We start from the raw sequence: 20,700 nt of genomic DNA, 5'->3' as shown, positions 1-20,700 counted from the left end.
GTGACCCTGGCCAGTGGGGGGCGGGGGGCTGGGGCATGGGTGAGCACTGTGGCCGGCTTGTTGTGGATCTGGGGCTGGCGGGTGGATCAGAGCGCGTTCCTGGCTTCTGGACATGCCTGGAATTTTCTGTGACGCGGAAAGGTTCAGGATGACCTTGAGGATCCTAGCTAGGCCGGGGCCCAGGGATCCCAAATCTGTCCCAGAGACGCCAGGAGCACAGTGCGGGCAGGATGGGCCGTCCAGGTGGACCCTGTGTGGCCTGCAGGGCCGGGCAGTCTCCGGGACAGCCTCGCACAGTGCGAGCTCTGGGCCCTGCTCCTGCCCACGTGGAGGCCGGGGCCTGTGTGGCCATGCCGGGGAGGTGTGGGTGGAGGCCTTGGTTGTTGCAGGGAGGTGGGAACTGAGGACCTTGGGGCCTTCAGGATGCTGGTGAGGGAGAAAAAGAGGAGGAAGAAAGGGACTTGACTTTGAAATATGAAGTGTTTGAATTACACTAATTTTACTTACTTACTTGTGAGGTGAAGTCCCAGGCACACTGCTGAGATCAGGGACCGCTCTCTAGCATCAGCTCTTGTCCTCCTCCATGTGGGTCCCAGGATCGAACTCAGGTCCTCAGGCTTGGCACGAAGCAGCTTTACCCATTCAGCCATACTGCCAGTCTGGGACTTGCTTTTTATTCCTACATCACCAGAGAAGTCCATCATCAAACCAGGAAAAATTCCATTCTCTACCCAGGCATGGAGGCATAGGCCTGTCATCCTGACATATGGGAGACTGAGGCAGGGGGATGGCTGTGAGTTCCAGATCACCCAGAGAACCGCAGAGTGAGACCTTGTCCCAGACAACGACATCAAAGAATTGGTGTGGTCTGCATCCAAACAGCTGGGACTGGTCAAGGTCATCCTGGGCTACACAGTGAGTTTGAGGCCAGCCTGGGCTACACAGGGAACCCCTGTCTCAACAACAACAAAAAGCTTCGAGCAGGGAGCCGAGGGCGGGCGGCCAGGGCCCAGCACTGGGGAAGAGTGAGGTGGCAAGACTGGTCCTGCTGGACCCTGGGAGCAGTTCCTCAGCCACGGTTACGTCAGAGGGAGGCCACAGGGAGAGGCACACTGGCCGAATGCTGGAATCCGGGCCTACGGAGCCCAGGAATCCTACGCAAGGTGGAGACTTTCTGTCCTGCTGGGGAGGCCACCAGCAGCCAGAGTGACGTGGGCCTGGTGCGAGGGCGCGTGCTCACAGTCCTAGGACTCAGTAGAGGCAGGAGGATGGTGAGTTTGAGACCAGCCTGGGCTACTAGAGGGAAACGCTTTCTCAAAGATCCAAGTTCAAATCCCTAATATACACTTAAAAGCTGGGTGCAAGCCGGGCTGTGAGTTCAAGGCCAGCCTGGTCTACACAGGAGTTCCAGGACAGCCAGGACTACACAGAGAAACCCTGTCTCGAAACCCCCACAACAATAAATAAATAAAAGTTGGGAGCGACTGTACCTCGGCCCTGGGAGCAGACACAGAGGGCCACGGAGGTCAGTACTGTGAGAGACACCGTCCCAAGGAACAGGGCGGGGCTGGCAGGAGACTCAGAGGGCAAAGGTGCTGCCAAGCCTGACCACCAGGGTTCGAGCCCCAGGCCCTACACAGCGGAAGGAGAGAACGGCTCCCGAAAGTTGCCCCTGGCCTCTGCACAAGCCCTCAGGTAGATCATTAAAGACAGCGAGAAGGAGGGTTGGAGCGTCAGGGAAAGACACCAGACGCCGACCCCTTCCCACCCCAGCTTCCACATGTGGGCAGGCGTGAGTTCAAGTGCACACACACATACACACACATACACACACACACACACGCACACACGCGCAGACACACACACACATGCACACACGCACGTGCACACACACACGCACGCACACACATATACACACACACGCACACGCACACACACCACACACACGTGCGCACGCACACACACGCGCACACGCACGCACACACACACCACATACACACGCGCACACACACGCACGTACACAGACACGCACACGCACACACACGCATGCACACACACACACACACACACACGCTAATTTTTAAAAAAATCAGGCCTCTTCGCTCATCACAGGATGCCTTGAAGAAAACGGACGGATACAGGGGCAAAGTAACAGCTGCTGTCTGTGATGCTCTGGCTGAGGGTCTTATGTTTTTCACAACTGTGTGTGTGCACATGAGTTCACTGCGCAAAGAGGCCAGAAGAGGGCGCTGGAATCCCCGTACCCAGAGTCACAGACGCTTGTGAGCAGCCCCGTGAGTGCTGGGAGCTGAACTGTGTCCTCTGCAAGAGCAGCTGGTGCGCTAACCACTGAGCCCCGAGGAATGAAATCTGTAATCCCCGCCCCCCCCCCCCACCCGCAGGCTCCCAAGACAAGCCAGGCCTTGTGTACATTTTTGAATTTTCTCCTTAAGATGGTTTTGTCAGGACGACCTCACCGTAAGCCAGGGGATGTGTGTTAGCTTTTGCCAAGCTCGTCGTTTGGGAAGAGGGACCTCAGCGGAGGAAACGCCGCCACCAGATTGGCCTGCAGGGCGTTTTCCTGACCATGGTGGGGGAGGGCCCAGCCATGGTGGTCCTGGGTTCTGTAAGAAAGCAGCTGAGCAAGCAAGGAAGCAACACTCCTCCATCCTCTGCATCAGCCCCTCCTCCAGGCCCTGCCCTGTGCGTGTGCGTGTGCGTGTATGTGTGTATGTGCGTGTGCGTGTATGTGCGCGTGTGTGTGTATGTGTGTGTGCGTGCGTGCGTGTGTGTATGTGTGTGTATGTGTGCGTGCGTGTGTGTGTGTATGTGTGTGTGTGCGTGTATGTGCGCGTGTGTGCGCGTGCGTGCGTGTATGTGTGTGTATGTGTGCGTGTGTGTGTGTGCGTGCGTGTACGTGCGTGCGTGTGTGTATGTGTGCATGTGTGCGTGTGCGTGTGCGTGTGTGTGTGTGTGTGTGTGTGTGTGTGTGTGAGCTCCTGGACTGTGAAATAACCCTTTCCTCCCCCAGCTGCTTTTGGTCCTGGCGTTCATCACAGCAACATACAGGAAAGCCGGGACAGTGTCTTCCTTCAGTGAAGAACCGCAGACAGCGCACACGAACGCCTATGCCGCACGCGAGGCCCAGGGTTCACACCCAAGGGAACACGGTGGGGACATGGCTGCCAGACCGGAGGATCTGGGGGAGGCCCCCGCGCCCGTTCCCGCCCTTTGACTGGTGAGAGTTTCCCCGTCAGCGCTGCCCCGTGTCCTCCCAGGACGTCCCTGTGTCCTCAGGAGTCACCCAGGACGTCCCCGCAGGCCGGAAGGCCGCATGGACTCAGGCTTCACACCGCGCACCCGAGTTCTGCCGTGGCCCCAGGTCCACGGCCGAGCCCCTGCTCTGTGCCACCCTCAGGCCCTGCACCCCTCACCGCAGGGGGCTGTGACTGGGGGTGTGTGTGACCTGGGGGGGCTGTGACGGGGGGGGCTGTGACCTGTGGGGGGCTGTGACTGGGGGGGCTGTGACTGGGGGGGGCTGTGACTGGGGGGGCTGTGACTGGGGGGGGCTGTGACTGGGGGGGGGTGGCTGTGACCACAGCCCCGGTGGCCTGAGCCGCAGGGGCGTCAGCCACGGTTCGGCGGGAGGGTCTAGAGGTTGGGTTCAGCCTGGGCTACGCGGTGCGCTCCAGGGCAGCCTGGGAGGAGGGCGGTGCTCGCCCCCAGGCTCCCCTCCGCCCTGTGCCCGCCCCGTGCCCGCTCCCTCCAGCACACGGGCCGCCCCATGCGATCTGCTGTGCCGTCTGCAAACCGATACCGGGCTGCAGCCGCCCGTGAAACCGGCCGCCGCTGGTCCGCCCACGAGAAAGCCCCGGGCGGGCCGTGTGGCTGGGCTGGCAGCACCGCCCGGCTGTGCCTCGGTTTCTCCACCCGTGAAGTCCCCGATCCTCTGCTGTCAGGGAGGGCGCGGCGCCGCACACCCGCCCGTGCCTGTGTCCACGGCCTCCCCACGCGGGGCCTCTGTCCCGGTCACCGCCCCGCATCCAGCCTGGGCCCCCGAGCCGCCTCCTCCGGGAAGCCCGCTTGGCCCTGACCCCCGGGGCCGGGCTGTGGGTGGGAGGGTGCGGCCGCCCCGCCTGCGCGCAGCGATCTCACCCCGCACTGGGACTGCGTGGGAAGGGCACGGACTCGGGGCTCGCGGAGGCCACGGCGGCCCCGGGGCTCGGGCCGGCGCCGGGAGCGTCCGTCGGCGCTGGAGGAGCCGGGGGAGAGGGGGGGAGAGGCCGGGGAACTGCGCACCGCGGGGGTGCGGGGTGGTGGGGCTGTGGAGACGTCTGGGGTGGGGCGCAGGGCCGGGGAGACAACCGGGCCCTCGCGGACCCCGAGTGGGCGGGGGTCCCCGCTCCTGTGCGAGGGAAACTGAGGCTGGGAGGACCAGGCCGCTGCCCGCCCGCCCTGAGAGCTCTGCAGACGACTGCACGGCCGCTCCTGCAGGGCCGGCGGAGGGCACCGCGGCTGTGCGTTCACAGGACGGGCAGCGCGGGCGGCCGGGGCGGGGACGAGGGGCAGGACGGAGCAGCGACCTCCGCGGACGCCGAGGTAGGGACCAGGCCTCCTCCCGGGTCACCCCTGCTTCAGTTCCCCCGCCCGGGCCACGGCGGACTCTGAGAGCTGAAGGGCCGGGTGACGACTCTGGGGGCGTGGTCAGGGTGGAGCCCCGTCTAGAATCCCCAGTGAGGGGCTGGGGGCGTGGCTCAGGGTGGAGCCCCTGCCTAGAATCCCCAGTGAGGGGCTGGGGGCGTGGTCAGGGTGGAGCCCCGCCTAGAATCCCCAGTGAGGGGCTGGGGGCGTGGCTCAGGGTGGAGCCCCTGCCTAGAATCCCCAGTGAGGGGCTGGGGGCGTGGTCAGGGTGGAGCCCCAGTGAGGGGCTGGGGGCGTGGCTCAGGGTGGAGCCCCGCCTAGAATCCCCAGTGAGGGGCTGGGGGCGTGGTCAGGGTGGAGCCCCGCCTAGAATCCCCAATGAGGGGCTGGGGGCGTGGTCAGGGCGGAGCCTGTGGAGCGCGGCCTCCCTTTCCCCGCAGACACCCGCGCCGCGGTCGGGCAGGGGAAGCCGTTCGATTCTGCGTCCCGCGCTCTCACCACCCACGCTTGTTTAAAGCCCTCGGTGCGGTCGCTCGCTGTGCACGCGGCACTCGTGCAGGTCCGGGACGTCCTCACCGGATGCCGGAGTCTCCGAGCGGCCATTTCCCAGCGCGGGCCGTGACGGCCGGACCTCGTCCGTCGGGGAGCCCCGGACACTTCCGACCGATGGGGTCGCTCCCCAGCTGCTGTCAATCACCGGTAGTGTCTCTGAGGTTTGCCAACCTATGTCAGTGCCTCTTCCCTTTTCAGCGCTGAGTAATATTCCGCTGTGTGCCTGGAGCACATTTATTTCTCTGCACACATGCGTGCCTTTCCGGTCACTGCGAACCCTGCTGGGGCGATGACAGCCATTCCGTTCCCCTTCCCTGTCTTTTTTTTTTTAAAAAGATTTATTTATTTATTATGTATACAGCATGTATGACTGCAGGCCAGAAGAGGGCACCAGATCTCATCACAGATGATTGTGAGCCACCATGTGGTTGCTGGGAATTGAACTCAGGACCTCTGGAAGAGCAGTCAGTGCTCTTAACCGCTGAGCCATCTCTCCAGCCCCCCTTTCCTGTCTTCTTACACATGGAACCCAGGTCTTCTTTCACCCCCTAACCGGGAGCCACGCCCCCGCCCTCCCCGGGTCCGGGGCTGTCACTCTGCCCCCGGCCACGCCCCCATCCCCTCATTGGTGGATCCGAGGCTGTCACTCTGCCCTCTAGCCACGCCCCCTCCCTCCCCGCGGATCCGAGGCTGTCACTCTGCCCCGGCCACGCCCCCATCCCCTCATTGGTGGGTCCGGGGCTGTCGCTCTGCCCTGGCCACGCCCCCATCCCCTCATTGGTGAGTCCGAGGCTGTCACTCTGCCCCCGGCCACGCCCCCATCCCCTCATTGGTGGATCCGAGGCTGTCACTCTGCCCCCGGCCACGCCCCCACCCTCCCCGGGGTCCCGAGCTGTCACTCGGATGCAGAAGCCCGTTGGACGCCGCGGCTTCTCCCCGCCCCGGAAGCGGACGGAAGTCTTGGTCACCGCGCGCCGGCCTCCCACGGCAGCCGCGCCCCCCGGACTCCCGCCCCGGAGCGGCTGAGTCGGGACGGCGGGGCCGGGCCGGCCTGGGCGCTGGCGTCGGCGGAGCCGTCTGGAGCCCGCGGTCACAGGCCCGTCCGGCTGTCGGTCGCGTTTATTAAGTGTCCGTGCTCCGGGCAGCCCGGCTGGGGCCGTGAGCATCAGGCCGGGCTGCGGAGGGCTCCCCGCTCAGCCCGCGTGTCCCCTGCCGGCGGTCTCCAGGCTCCCCGCTCAGGCCCAGTATCCCCTGCTGGCGGTCTCCAGGCTCCCCGCTCAGCCCGCGTGTCCCCTGCTGGCGGTCTCCAGGCTTCCCGCTCAGCCCGCGTGTCCCCTGCCGGCGGTCTCCAGGCTCCCCGCTCAGCCCGCGTGTCCCCTGCCGGCGGTCTCCAGGCTCCCCGCTCAGCCCGCGTGTCCCCTGCCGGCGGTCTCCAGGCTCCCCGCTCAGCCCGTGCGGGCAGAGGCGCCGTCACGCGGGCCGGGGTGCGTCCTGCCGGCGCTGTGCGGCCTCGGGGAGCAGCGGGCGTCGCTCGTGGGCCGGGCCGCCGGGCTCCGGGCGCCCGTGCAGCCGTCCCGCGGGCTCCGGGACGGCGGGGGCGTCGTCCGCGTCCCGGGCCGCCTCCACCACTAGCGTCCCTCGCGGGCACACCACTTCCGGGAAGTCCGCGGGGCTGCGCCACTGCCAGGCCTGGAAAGAGGCACAGCCAGGCTGTGGGCGGGGCCGGGGCGGGGAAGCCGGGTGTGGGCGGGGCCGGGCCAGGATGAAGGGCTGTGGGCGGGGCCAGGACAGAGTGAAGCTGGACTGTGGGCGGGGCCAGGGCAGAGTGAAGGGCTGTGGGCGGGGTCAGGACAGTGAAGCGGGGCGTGTGGGCGGGGCCGTGCTGGACCGCACCACTGCCGCAGTCCGCACCGAACCAGTCGGAGCCGGGAAGAACCTTTACCTGCTTGCCCTGGCTGCCCGGGAACTCCACAGCCGTGCTGGCACAGGGGGTGGGCAGGGGTGGGCACAGGCGCCAGGCGGCCCTGGAACAAAGCGCGGCAGACCAGGCCTGCGGTCCTCCTCCCCTTCCAGCCCGTCCCCGGCCCCCGGCCCCGCCCCGGCTCCCCGCTCACGTCGGGGGAGAGGGGAGGGTTACCTGCTCAAGCCGACGTACCCGAGGCTGCCCAGGAGGAGGACACTGGCGAAGCTCCCCAGGGACGCAAAAATGATGGCTAACCGGGAAATCCGCACCTCTGGGGCCGGAGAAGTCGGGGTGAGCGGCCCGGCGTCCCTCCCCACCCCCGGGCCGCCCACGGGGGACGGCAGTCTGACCCACGCCCAGCAGCCCGCGAGTCAGGGGGCAGAGGGCGGCTTCCCTGCCACTGGGGTCGGTGGGGCAGCGCCTGGGGAGGGGAACTCACAGCCTGGTTTTGAAGCATGGATAGGAGTTTGACAAGTGGGGGATCGAATATTCCAGGCCGGGCGGTGGGCCGGAGCCCCTCCCCGGGGCACTCACCGAGCGGGAAGCGCTGCGCGGGGCTCCAGGCGCCGGGGAGCCGCGCGGTGTCCGCCCGCACCCGGACCCTGTACGCCGCGCCGGCGCGCAGTCCCCGCAGCGTCACTCGCGTCTCCGTGGGCGGCACGAGCCACTCTGCGGGGGGGAGGGACGAGGGTCGGGGTCATCCCGGGGCCCGTGGGCGAGCCTGACGCCCCCGAGCGCTGGGGCCCGCGCTCGCCCCGAGGGTCCCCGGGCGCGGACCCGGTGTAAGGATCCGCCCGCAGACGGGGCTTTGAGAGGTGACAGAGTCAGGCACAGGCTGCAGGCTCTGTGCAGGTCCGGGGGAGCTGAGGCAGGGGATTGCTCCCGATCTGAGGACAGCCTGGACTGCAGAGCGGGACTCAGCCGGGTGGCGGGGGGGGAGTCCGCTATCACAGCCAATCAGCGCGGAATTAACGCGCGGAAGGCCGGAGCGGGTGGATGGACGGCCCTCGCTGCCCGCGCAGTCCGTCCCGCCCAGGGCCCCGGCGCACCTGACGCCCACTCGCCATCCTCAGCCTCGCAGCGCACGACGTATCGAGTCAGGACCCCCGGGCAGCCGCCCAGCGGGGACGGCGTCCACTCCACGGACACCGAGTCCCCGCTGTGCTTCCTCACCGACACTTGGCGCGGGGTCCCGGCCACGGAAGCTGCGCAAAACCGGTCAGCTGTGGGGCTGCAGGTGGGAAGGCCCCGCCCACCGCGACCACACGCAGACACGCCCACCACGATGACCACCGCTTAGCCCCCACTCACCGCACTGGCCCCGCCCACAGCTCCAGCTCCACCCATAGTTCTGGCTCCGCCCACAGCTCGCTCCACCCACAGCCTCGGTTACCCACAGTCCTGGCTCCGCCCACAGCTCTAGTCCTCCCACAGCCCGGCTCCACCGACAGTCCTGGCTCCGCCCACAGTCTCGGTTCCGCCCACGGCTCCGGCTCCGCCCACAGCCCTGGCTCCGCCCACAGCTCTAGTCCTCTCACAACCCGGCCCCGCCCGCAGCTCCGGCTCCGCCCACAGCCCTGGTCCTCCCACAGCCCAGATTGTGCCCACAGCCCCGCCCACAGACCTTGTATGCCCCGGCCCCGCCCACAACCCTGGTCCGCCCACGGCCCCGGCCCCGCCCACAGCCCCGGCCCCGCCTACAGCCCTGGTCCTCCCACAGCCCCGCCCACAGTCCTGGTCCTCCCACAGCCCCGGCCCCGCCCACAGCCCCGGCTCCACCCACAGCCCCGGCTCCGCCCACAGCCCTGGTCCTCCCACAGCCCCGGCCCCGCCCACAGCCCTGGTATCCCACAGCCGCGGCCCCGCACACAGCCCCGGCTCCGCCCACAGCCCCGGCCCCGCCCCTGTGTCGGTGACTGACAGTCCCCGGCCGTCAGAACACAACCCCGGGGTCGGTACTCACTGTTACCCCCGAAGTAGTAACCGGACAGGACCGTGGACCACAGCAGTGGCTTCTCGGGGTTCTTGGTGGCGAAGACCGCCACGTGGTAACAGCCCTCGTGGTGCAGGCCGGGCGCTGAGCGCCAGCGGTGCGACACTGAAGGACGGCAGAGCGGGCACTGAGGGCGCTTGCGGGCGGACGGGCTCCACACCGGGCCCCGCCCCGGGGCTGCCGGCTCCACACCGGGCCCTCCCCGGGGCTGCCGGCTCCACACCGGGCCCCTCCCCGTGGAGTCTCGGGACAGCCCGGCCAGCGCCCCGCCTCGGCCATCAGCTCGCCACCGGCGGCTGTGAACGGCCACCTCCCCGCGGGGTGCGGCCCGCCCGGGCCTCGGGTTCGGGACCCCGCCGGGGACGCCTGTCCGTCCGCGGAGTGACGTACCCGCCCCGGCCGCGCCCCCGTCCTCCGGCCCAATCAGGGCGCAGTGGGCGTGGCTCCCGCCCGGCGCCCGCCGCTCCACGCAGTAGGTGGTGCCGGGGTCCCCCGCCGCCCAGCGCACGGAGGTCACGTTGCCGTCCACGCTGACGTCCAGGGTTCTCATCTCCGGGGGGAGCTCTGGGTGTGACAAGGGGTCGCCCGCGTCAGTGACCGCGCAGGCCCGCGCTCCGCCCCCAGCCGAGGAGCCAGCCAGAGTTTATTGAGCGCCAGCTGTATGCCAGGCCGGTGCTTTGCAGGAGCCGCCTGTTTACAAAGGGACTCCGCTGGTTTGTTCTGGTTTTCTTTCCAGACAGGGTTTCTCTGTAGCTTTGCGCCTTTCCTGGATCTCACTCTGTAGCCCAGGCTGGCCTCGAACTCACGGAGATCCGCCTGCCTCTGCCTCTCGAGCGCTACCGCCGCCCATTTCACCCCCGGCGCTGAGGCCGTGCAGAGTCCCCGGATGTGCGCACCCACCGAAGCCCTGACTCAACCCAGCCAGCTCCACCAGGCCTGCGCGCCGCCAGCCCGGCCGTGGGTTCCTCGGCCCGGACACTGGCGGCGGGTCGGGGGCGCGGGTCAGGGGTCAGGGGCGCGGGTCAGGGGACCGGGGGGGACACGGCGGGGGGGGACACGGCCAGGGGACCGGGGGGGACACGGCCAGGGGACCGGGGGGGACACGGCCAGGGGACCGGGGGGACACGGACAGGGGATCGGGGGGACACGGACAGGGGACGGGGGGAACACGGCGGGGGGGGGACACGGCCAGGGGACGGGGAGGACACGGACAGGGGACCGGGGGGGACACGGACAGGGGATCGGGGGGACACGGACAGGGGACGGGGGGAACACGGCGGGGGGGGGACACGGCCAGGGGACGGGGAGGACACGGACAGGGGACCGGGGGGGACACGGACAGGGGACGGGGGGGACACGGACAGGGGACGGGGGGGACACGGCCAGGGCGCGCGGCTCCCACAGGGCCCCGAGGGGCGTCAGACCCCGGGCTGGAGGTCGGCGCGGCCCCCGCCCGGCCCTGCGCCCCGTCGGTCTTGACCTCGCCGCGTGTGAGGAGCGGGGCCTGGCGCACGCACGCTCGGTGTGCGGGATCGAACCCGGGCCCCCGCCCCGGCCCCGCACCTGAGACATTGGGGGCGGGCAGGTGCCACGTCCGGTTGGGGCTGAGGCCGAGGCGAGTCTTGGTGAGCACCACCAGGTCGTAGGCGGCCCCGGAGAGCCTCAGCGTCCTGCCCAGGGACACGGTCTTCGAGGTCCTCCTCTGACACGCGCAAGACAGCATGTGCACGCGCACCAAGTGCCGCGCCTGCGCACCAGACTCGTCTCCCCCGCAACCCTCGGGGACAGCGGGCTGCGCGGCCTGCGGAGCAGGAGACGGGTTGGGGACCCGGCACAGGCTGGAGAGCCGCGACGCCAGGGACGCGCCCTGCCTGCTCACACCGCCTGCACAGCTCCCCATACCGACACAGGCCGCGCTTATGTAGCCCAGGCTGGCCCAGGCTGACCTTAGCCACCTCCCCCTCCTGCGGCCACCTCCCCTGTGTGTGGTGACAGCTGCCGGCCACCGTGCCCAGCCAGCCTCGAGTTGACCCCAAAACCTGTGGCCCCTGCCACTCCCGCTCTCCCCTGCCCCGGCCGACCACAGCCCAGGCTGCCCCGCCGACCACAGCCCAGGCTGCCCCCGCCGACCACAGCCCAGGCTGGCCCCCGCCGACCACAGCCCAGGCTGGCCCCGCCGACCACAGCCCAGGCTGGCCCCCGCCGACCACAGCCCAGGCTGGCCCGCCGACCACAGCCCAGGCTGGCCCCGCCGACCACAGCCCAGGCTGGCCCCGCCGACCACCGCCCAGGCTGGCCCGGTCACCTGCGCCTGCATGGTCAGATTCCGCCTTCCACCTCGGCCCAGGGGCCCCACCAGGAACGTGACCTCAGGCTGGGGAAAGGGTTCTGCAGGGACAGGGGGACGGGAAGGCCGGGGTGGCGGCGGGGGAGACGGGAAGGCCGGGGTGGCGGCGGGGGAGACGGGAAGGCCGGGGTGGCGGCGGGGGAGACGGGAAGGCCGGGGTGGCGGCGGGGGAGGCGGGAAGGCCGGGGTGGCGGCGGGGGAGACGGGAAGGCCGGGGTGGCGGCGGGGGAGACGCGGCCGGGGCCTCCCCCGCCCCTGAAGTCGGAAGCTCCTTCCACACCCTCTGTGCACAGTCCTCCCGCCCCGGCCCTCCTGGCGTGGGATGATTGGCGCGTCCCACCCCGCACGGCTCTGCGGACCCTTTCCTGGCGTGTGGCCCGGGCCTCTCACCGGGTGGAACACACACGGAGACGCTCCAACTGCTCCAGGGACCCCCGGGGGCCCCCGACGGGAGCCGCAGCCGCCGCCGGATCTGCAGCTCCTGGGCCAGGCTCTCCGACGGGCAGAGGCAGGACTCTGGGGGGCGGGGTGTGGGGCACACAGGGGCAACTGGGGACGACCACGCTGCGGCTCCGCTGGCCCGGGGCTCTGGCCCCCTGCTCCTCCGCTGGAGCCCTGCCCCCCACCCCCATCCCCCCCACCCCCCTACCCACTCCCCCACCCCCCTACCTACCCCCCAACCCCCACCCCGCCTCTGCCCTGGTCTTTTACACCTCCCTCTGTGGATTACAGAATAGGAATAAACCCACACTGACACAGGGCAGGCTGTGAGCCTGCACACAGCAGGAGATGCATTAATGCTTACCAGAACTGCCGCCATGAGTGTCCTCAATCACACCTGAGCCAGAGCTATCCTGGGGTCCACAGTCACCCTAAAGGAGGAAGAGGCTGGGTGTGTGACTGGTTCTAACCGGCCCAGAGATGAGCTCTGGGGGGGGGGGGGGGCTTTTCTGTTTGGCTCCGAGCCTGGCTGGCACCGGGCAGCTGCACCTCAGTCCGAGGCCTCCCTCCAGCTCCGCCCGAGTGCCGGGCTGAGTGTGGTGCTGCCAGGCCCAGCTCCCTGACCCATTGCCTGTTTATCCGAGAGGAAAACTGAGGCCTGGGTAGGGTCATGGGGGGGGGCATGGGACTGGAGTGGCTGAGGGGTGGGTGGGGGAGGGACTGAGGGGGAGGAGGAAGGAGAGCGGAACCTGGGGGTAAAAAGGGTGATCGACCTCACGCTGCTCTGGGATGCCAGGCTGAGTGTGAGCGGACTGGGCTAGCCTCGGGCACACCGAGGTGCACACGCAAGAGGCTGGACTGCAGGGACCCGGCAGAGAAAGGCAGAGCTTGTCAAAGAAGCTTGGTGGTGATGGTGTGTGTGTGTGAGTGTGTGTGTGCGTGTGTGTGTGTGTGGAGTGTGTGTGTGTGTGTGTGTGTGTGGAGTGTGTGTGTGTGTGGAGTGTGTGTGTGTGTGGAGTGTGTGTGTGTGGAGTGTGTGTGTGTGTGTGTGGAGTGTGTGTCTGTGTGTGTGTGTGGAGTGTGTGTGTGTGTGTGTGTGGAGTGTGTGTGTGTGTGTGTGTGGAGTGTGTGTGTGTGTGTGTGTGTGTGTGTGTGCGTGTGTGTGTGTGTGTGGAGTGTGTGTGTGTGTGTGTGTGGAGTGTGTGTGTGTGTGTGTGTGGAGTGTGTGTGGAGTGTGTGTGGAGTGTGTGTCTGTGTGTGTGTGTGGAGTGTGTGTGTGTGTGGAGTGTGTGTGTGTGGAGTGTGTGTGTGTGTGTGTGGAGTGTGTGTCTGTGTGTGTGTGTGGAGTGTGTGTGTGTGTGTGGAGTGTGTGTGTGTGTGTGGAGTGTGTGTGTGTGTGTGTGTGGAGTGTGTGTGTGTGTGTGTGTGGAGTGTGTGTGTGTGTGGTGTGTGTGGTGTGTGTGTGTGTGTCTGTGTGCGTGTGTAGTGTGTGTGTGTGTGTGGTGTGGTGTGTGTGTGTGTCTGTGTGTGTGTGTGGAGTGTGTGTGTGTGTGTGTGGAGTGTGTGTGTGTGGAGTGTGTGTGTGTGTGTGGAGTGTGTGTGTGTGTGTGGAGTGTGTGTGTGTGTGTGTGTGCAGTGAGTGTGTGTGCGTGTGTGTGTGCAGTGTGTGTGAGTGTGTGAGTGTGTGTGTGTGGAGTGTGTGTGTGTGTGGAGTGTGTGTGTGTAGTGTGTGTGTGTGTGTGTGGAGTGAGTGTGTGTGGAGTGAGTGTGTGTGGTGTGTGTGTAAAAGGATGCCACTGGGGAGGAGGGGGACCTGCTCCAGCGTGGCGGCCACCATCAGACCCCAGGACTGGAACGAGTGGGAAGGCAGAGCCACCACCCCTGGGGATGAAGACCCCAGCTGGGTGGCATTGGTGGTGCTAAGGTGACCTTTGACCTGGGAAACACACTCACCAACGTCCAATTTGTTGTGGGCGTCCGGCGTCTGAACTGCACCTCAGCCTGGACCTCATCGGAAACATTCCAGTCCAGGCGTAACTGGCCGTCCCAACGAGACACTTTGATGTCCCCCGGGGGAGGGCTGGCCTTGGCTGGGGGAGACATGGCCCTGACGTGAGCGCGAACCAGAAGGTTTGCCGGTACCAGCCGCGGGGGCGCCCGCCCCGGTGAGACCCTGCACACCTAGCCGAGGCCGGCATTCTGTACCCAGAGTCAGGGGACGGGGTTTGTCTCAAATTTTGTTTTTGTTTATTCAGTCAGGGTCTCCTTAGCTGAGGCTGGACTTGAACTCATGACCCTCCTGCCTCCCAAGAGCAGGTGTGACAAGCGTGCACCCCTATGACTGACTTATGGGGTGCTGGGGCGAAATCTTAGGGCTCCGCGCATGCTAGGCTCTTGTCTACCTGCTGATTTATGTCCCCAGACAACGAATTTAAAAGATAGATTTACTAAGGCTGGAGAGATGACTCAGAGCTTAAGAGCACCTGGGAGAACCCAGCTTCGGGTCCCAGCACCCACATGGCAGCTCACAACGGTGTGTAACTGCAGCTCCAGGGGCCGCACCCTCTTCTGACCTCCCTGGGCACCAGACATGCAGGCAAAACATACACACATGTAAAAATAAAGAAATAAGCCTCACAGAAAAAAACGCTGGGGGCGTGATAAGATGGAGCCCTGCCTAAAATCCGCCCGTGAGGGGCTGGGGCGTGGCTCCAGGTAGAGTATGAGGAAAAGTCCCATCCTCGGCCTTATCCGTCCCCCCAAACAGACATCTCGCTGGAGTATGTTCCCACTGACAAGTGACCTTCTTTCTGCCCTGGTTAATTTTCTGCGTCTGGGAGTTCGCTCTGCCGTCTAGTGTCAGGGTGCGCAGTCACCCTCACTACCCTGCCCACATCCGTCCCTGAACCTGCCCACAACCCACATCCGCACGCACGCACGCACGCACGCACGCCCAGTACAGGACTCTGTCAAAGATACGCTGAGTCATGAAAACACAGTTCCGGGGGGCTCACAGGACTGTGGGGGGCAGAGGAGCCGCGACACCAGCAGGAACCTAAGAGCCCAGCACTGGGGTATCCCACGCAGTGAGACACAGCGCTGGGGTATCCCACGCAGCGAGACACAGCGCTGCCTAGAGCGCCTTGTGTCACGGGGCTGTGTCCTGGGCCTGGGTGACCGAGGGACAGGAAGACAGAGAGCTCACTCCAGTGGGACAGGTACAGGGATATCGCCGGGGACTTCAAGGTCCAGTTGCCGAGCCGAGACTCCACCCAGAGCGTGACCTTGGACAGCACAGGGACACCAGCCTGTTCCGAGAACTGCACAGTCCTGGACCGGCCCGCAGGGAAGTAGCAGCAGCGCCCACCTCCAAAGCTGCAGGAGAGTCAGTGATGAGTCAGAGGAGTGGGCGGGGGGGTGGGGTGGGGGGTGGCGAGAGAGAACCCTAAAGGGAGTCTGAGAATGAAGAAAGACCAGAGAATGAGTCCGGCATTGTTTAATCCCAGCACCCGGGAGGCAGAGGCAGGTGGATCTGTGAGTCCAAGGCCAGCCTGGGCTACAGAGCGAGATCCAGGACAGCCAGGGCTGCACAGAGAAACCCTGTCTCAAAAGACCAGAAGGAGGAATAAAAGACTAGAAAACAACATGCTCTCTCTCCACCCCTTGTGGTGACATGCTGTCTCTCCAACATCTTAGGTGACAAAGATTGCCAGGAATCACGTTGATCATGAGCTCACATACAGATCTTGGCTGTGGGGATCTGGGGGACATGTGAGGATGCGGGATGGGTCCTCACCAGCACCTCAGGAAGTGAGAGACATTGGCCTCAGAGCCGTCGTAGTGCCAGGAGCATTCGTATTCGGCTCCGGAAACCCGGTAGCAACTCAAGTTCCTGGGTCCTGACAAGGAGCCTGCGAAAGATTATGGAGTCTGAGAAGTGGGGTTCTCCCAGCAGACAGCACCCCACGTACCCAGCATCCCTTGCCCTAGCCCCGTCTCCCAGTTTTCCCTGGATTTTTTTTGTCCAAGACAGGGTTTCTCTGTGTAGCTTTGGAGCCTGTCCTGGATCTCGCTCTGTAGCCCAGGCTGGCCTCGAACTCACAGAGATCCGCCTGCCTCGGCCTCCCGAGTGCTGGGATTAAAGGCGTGTGCCACCACCGCCCAGCGCCCTGGAATTTTTTAAGCAGTGGATTTGGAATGTGTCTATTTGGTTCCTTTTGTGACATTTGTTAATAAATAAAAATGTCCCACGGAGCGAGTACACATAGCAGGTGATTTCCCAAACGCTGGACCACGTGAATAACAGGGACTTAAACCCTGTGGCCAGGCCGCACAGCAGAGGGGTTGAGGGGGCCTGTGCTCAAGGCAGTGCCCGGAAGGGACAGGGGGTGCAGCTGTGGGGGGCTGGGGACCGCCCGCAGCAGGACAGTGGAGATGCGCATGGGGACAAGATGAGGCAGAGCCCGGTGTGGCTCTCAGCCTGGAGGGGCAGTGCCGGACCTGGGGCTCCGTCTGGGTGCAGCGGCAGTGCCGGACCTGGGGCTCCGTCTGGGTGCAGCGGGAGCTTCTCAAAGCAGCAGCTGCCAGCTCTGCAGGAGGCTGAAAGACACGAGACAACGACAGTGTCACAGCACAGCGGACATGTCAGCCCGGGGAGGGCCCAGGGCGAGCAGCAGCCTGCCTGCCTCCTCTCCAGTCACAGGCCCCCGCCCCACACCCACACATCTATCCACCCGTCCGTCTGTCCTCTCCTCAGCCCTCACCCCTCTCACTACCCCGGATTCTAAGCCCCCTCGGGTCCCTGTGGCTCCAGGGCGCACAGCACGCGACAGGGATGGAGGGGGCAGGGCCGCCCTAGAGCACGCAGGGCAGCGGAGGTTGGGGCACCCGCTGAGTGCGCCTGGCTGCTGGCAGTGGGGCCTGGGGACAGTCCCCGGACGGTGCTGCCCTGTGAGCAGATTCACCGTGGTGCCCGGGCCCCAGGGCCTGCCCTGCGTGAGAGTGTAGGACAGACGGGCGAGGGTCTGCCCCACTCTGGGAGCCCCGGGATCCGGGGGTGCCGGCTCGCTCCTCATGTGTCCTGCTCTCTCTGGTGGCCCTCCGTAGGAATCTGGGGTCCCTGCCCCTCGCTGTGCGTCTCAGCACATGGTGTCCCCGGAGGCCTGCGGCCCTTTGGTGTGAGGTTCTCACCACCATCTCCGGCTGTTCCCTCCATCAAGCTGAAGTGGAGGACCAACGAGCTGCAGACCCCTGGCCTAAGAGGAATGCGGAGGCACAGAGAGGCATAGAATGTGCCCAGAGTCACACAGCAGCCATGACAGGTGTCCTGAGAGCCTGCCTGTACAGACCCCATCCATGTAAGTGTGTGTGCAGTGGGCTGTGTGTGTGTGTGCTGTGGGCCGTGTGTGTGCTGTGGGCCTTGTGTGTGCAGTGGGCCGTGTGTGTGTTGTGTGTGTGCTGTGTGTGTGTGTGTGTGTGTGCTGTGTGTGTGTTGTGTGTGTGTGCTGTGGGCCGTGTGTGTGTGTGTGTGTGTGGTGTGTGTGCTGTGTGTGTGTTGTGTGTGTGTGCTGTGGGCCGTGTGTGTGTGCAGTGGGCTGAGGGCAGAGCGTGCCACCTCACACGTGCCTGCCTGCGAGGCCTTGAGCTGTTCTTATTTATGGGCCAGGCCCCTCAGCAGAGGAGAAAAATCAAACCAGTCAGACCCCTGCTACCTCGGCCACGGAGACCCCGTCTGGCAGGCGGCACTCGCCCTGGCCCCGGACCCTGCCTACCCAGGAGATGTGGGCCCGCCCTGGGGAGGACTCACCACTCAGCCGGCAAAGCGGGAGGAAGATGAGGATGTGCAGGCCGGTCCCCCGCAGCCCCATCAGGTCCACGGGGCGCCTGAGGCTCCAGGAGCTTCTGCACCGCCAAAGGGGCCCAGCCACCCCGTCCCCACCCCGGAACACGCTGACGCGAGAAGGGGGGAAAATGAGGAGGGGAGAAAAGAAAAGAAAGAAACACTCACCGTCTCCCCTGCCAGTCAAAGTGAAAGTGGAAGCCAGGAAGACAACCACCGCCCACCCCACCTCACCGCCCACCCCACCCCACCCCCAGGGTTACCCCACACCTGGTTTATGGGGAGCTAGGCATGGAGCCCAGGCCTTCCTGCAAGCTAAGCAGAGGCCTAGAAACCGAGGCCCAGCCTGTGGGTTACATTTTAAAGTCCTTTTCCCAGTGCCTGGGGGGCTGAGACAGGGCCCGGCCGTGGATCTGTGGGCGGCCCGGCCGTGGATCTGTGGGCGGCCGGCCGTGGGTCTGTGGGCGGCCCGGCCGTGGGTCTGTGGGCAGCCGGGCCGTGGATCTGTGGGCGGCCCGGCTGTGGGTCTGTGGGCGGCCTGCTCTCTACAGACTGTCTCGAAAGAAAGAAATTTTAAGTGGTATGACTTTTCTCTGGAGATGTTTTCAGAGCCAGGCACATGCCATGTGCCTTTAATCCCAGCACTCGGGAGGCAGAGGCAGGCGGATCTGAGTTCAAGGCCAGCCTGGGCTACAGAGTGAGTTCCAGGACAGCCAGGGCTACACAGAGTTAAAAAGTCTCCAGATTTCCAGGGCTCCGACAAGGGACACAGATAATAATCTTTTGGGGAAACTGAGGCCATGTGGATGAGCTCATGGTGCTTGGGGAGGGCCCTGGGGGAGGAGCTGTCCCCAGCACAGCTGGCCCTGGGTCCGGCCTCCTGAAGGCTGAGGTCAGAGCCGCGGGGACAAAGCGGCTGTGTCTTGGCCCTGGCACGGAGCCACCTGGACCCTGTGACCCCGCGCAGACCGACTCCGAGGGCGCTGGAGGGGGGGGCACAGGAGGCCGGGGGAGGGGCCGGGTCGGAGAGGGGAGCGGAGAGGCCGCGGAGGGCAGCTGCAGGGACACACTGCGTTGGCTGAGGCAGGAGGATTGCCAGGGAGGGAGGGAGTTCGGGGAAGATTGCAGCTTGGGCTTCGCCCTCCGGTCCTCTCAGCACAGCCTTGGCTCAGAGACGCTGCCACGGCGCCCCACGTCAGAGTCGGGGAAACTGAGTCTGGAAGCCCCAGCTGGAAGCAAGGAGATGGATTCAAGGAGCTCTGGGGGCCGGGCTTGGCTCCTTTGGCCCTTCCGGCCTCCCGGCCTCCGCCAGCGTTGCCTTCACACACACGGGCGCGCGCACACACACTAATGCACACACACTAATGCACACACACACTAATGCACACACACATACACACACGCGCGCGCACACGCACTAATGCACACACACGCGCGCGCACACACATGCACACACACACTAATGCACACACGCGCGCGCGCGCACACACACATGCACACACACACTAATGCACACACACGTGCGCGCACACACACATGCACACACACACTAATGCACACACACGCGCGCGCACACACACATGCACACACACACTAATGCACACACGCGCGCGCACACACACTAATGCACACACACACTAATGCACACACACACTAATGCACACACACACTAATGCACACACACACTAATGCACACACACACGCGCGCGCGCAGACACGCACACACACACACGCACACACACACACGCACATGCACACACATGCCTCAGTTGCCTCAGTTTCCCCAACAAGCTGCATGCGAAGGCAGGCCGGGCTGAGTGGTGAGGGCCGGGTGAGGCGTGGCCCTGTGGCCCCGTCACACCTGTCCAGGTGACAGGCTGGGGAGGAGTGGGGAGCCCGGGCACCCAGCGCTGGGCCTCCCCTTACTGAGGTCGCCGCGTGGGGCGCCCACCCGTGTCGCCCTCCCTCGCACGCTCGGGCTCCTCCGGGTGGGGCCGACTGCCCGGGCGCCCCACTTTCAGGAGCACATGGGGCGGGGGCAGGAAGAAGCCGGTCACAGCCGGAAGCCACATCAGAGGGAACCGCCGAGGTCCCCGCGGCCCCGGGGGCTTCGCTTCCTGTGCCCAAAGCCCGGGGCCCGAGACGCCGCCCCAGGGGCCGCTGCGGGGAGGACCGGGCCCCGCGGTTCAGCGAGCCCCGTGCGCCCCGGGCCCGGGTGCGGGGACCGGGTCCTCCCGCCGCAGCCCCCCTGCAGCCCAGGCCACAGGCAGCCACCCGGCGACGGTGTCCCGTGCTCGGGCTGTGCTCGAACCCCGGCCCGGCCCACGAGCTGCCCCGCTCCCCTCCTGCAGACTCCAGCCCGCGCCAGGCGGGCACCCAGCGCTCGCCGCCGACGTAGTCACTGTTGGCGTTGTTTGCCGGGCGGGCGCTCCGCGAAGCCGACCCCGGGCAGCCGCGCCGCCGTGTGGCCCCGGAGCCGCTCAGGCGTGCATCCAGGAGAGGGGAAAACATAGGCCATCAAAGACGGCCCCGGTTCCGGAACAGCCCGCGGCTACCCCAGGGGAGCCGCGAGGAGCGGCCAGTGGCCCTGAGCGGCAGGGCAGCCGGCAGCGCAGCCCCGGAGTACTACTCAGCCATCAAAAAGGAGGGCGCGCCTGAAAAGCGTGACAGAGTGACAGCCGGCAGACCCAAAGACCCCGCCCACAGGAAAGGGTGAGCGCAGTCAGACCCGGAGGAGAGGGGCCGCCAGGGGCCGCGGGGCCCGACGCTGGGGTCCTCGGGGGTCCTCGGGGACGTTCCGTGCTTAGGTGGCGGTGACGGATGCACTGAGAAGCCGCGTTTGCTTGGCTTTGCGACAGTGTCAGGTAGCCCAGGCTGGCCTGCCGCCCTGAGTGGCCGGAGATGGCCCTCTGGTGCCGGAAGGG

The 20,700-nt window shown here is 66.1% G+C and overlaps 1 protein-coding gene across 2 annotated transcripts; it reads right to left on the bottom strand.

Annotated features, from left to right (window-relative positions):
- Positions 1-6,527: 6,527 nt before the first annotated feature.
- Il12rb1 (interleukin 12 receptor subunit beta 1) lies at positions 6,528-17,946 on the bottom strand. 2 transcript variants are annotated; one of them, XM_076553123.1, is made up of 16 exons: positions 17,744-17,946; positions 16,438-16,536; positions 15,734-15,848; positions 15,143-15,312; positions 13,891-14,027; positions 12,302-12,368; positions 11,887-12,012; positions 11,455-11,537; positions 10,713-10,950; positions 9,540-9,713; positions 9,120-9,254; positions 8,206-8,361; positions 7,691-7,825; positions 7,331-7,427; positions 7,136-7,217; positions 6,528-6,882 (listed from the first exon to the last, which is right to left on the bottom strand). In XM_076553123.1, exons 1-16 carry the CDS (start codon positions 17,802-17,804, stop codon positions 6,664-6,666), a joined length of 2,094 nt encoding a protein of 697 aa, XP_076409238.1. In that variant the 5' UTR covers positions 17,805-17,946; the 3' UTR covers positions 6,528-6,663. The 2 variants fall into 2 exon arrangements, with proteins under 2 accessions (XP_076409238.1, XP_076409240.1); XM_076553125.1 differs by having other exon boundaries at positions 16,474-16,536.
- Positions 17,947-20,700: the final 2,754 nt, after the last annotated feature.

Source organism: Peromyscus maniculatus, chromosome 17 (assembly GCF_049852395.1).
Source record: "Peromyscus maniculatus bairdii isolate BWxNUB_F1_BW_parent chromosome 17, HU_Pman_BW_mat_3.1, whole genome shotgun sequence".
NCBI lineage: Eukaryota > Metazoa > Chordata > Mammalia > Rodentia > Cricetidae > Peromyscus > Peromyscus maniculatus.
The sequence above is the reverse complement of the archived record's forward strand: the minus strand, read 5'-3'. Positions and strand labels throughout refer to the sequence as shown.

Coding starts and splice junctions, on each gene's coding strand:
- Il12rb1 (XM_076553123.1), bottom strand. CDS start 17,804: ATGGGGCTGCGGGGGACCGGCCTGCACATCCTCATCTTCCTCCCGCTT. Junction 15,313..15,733: donor TCTCACTTCCTGAGGTGCTG/GTGAGGACCCAT, acceptor ACTCTCCTGCAG/CTTTGGAGGTGGGCGCTGCT. Junction 8,362..9,119: donor TTACTACTTCGGGGGTAACA/GTGAGTACCGAC, acceptor GGTTTTGCGCAG/CTTCCGTGGCCGGGACCCCG.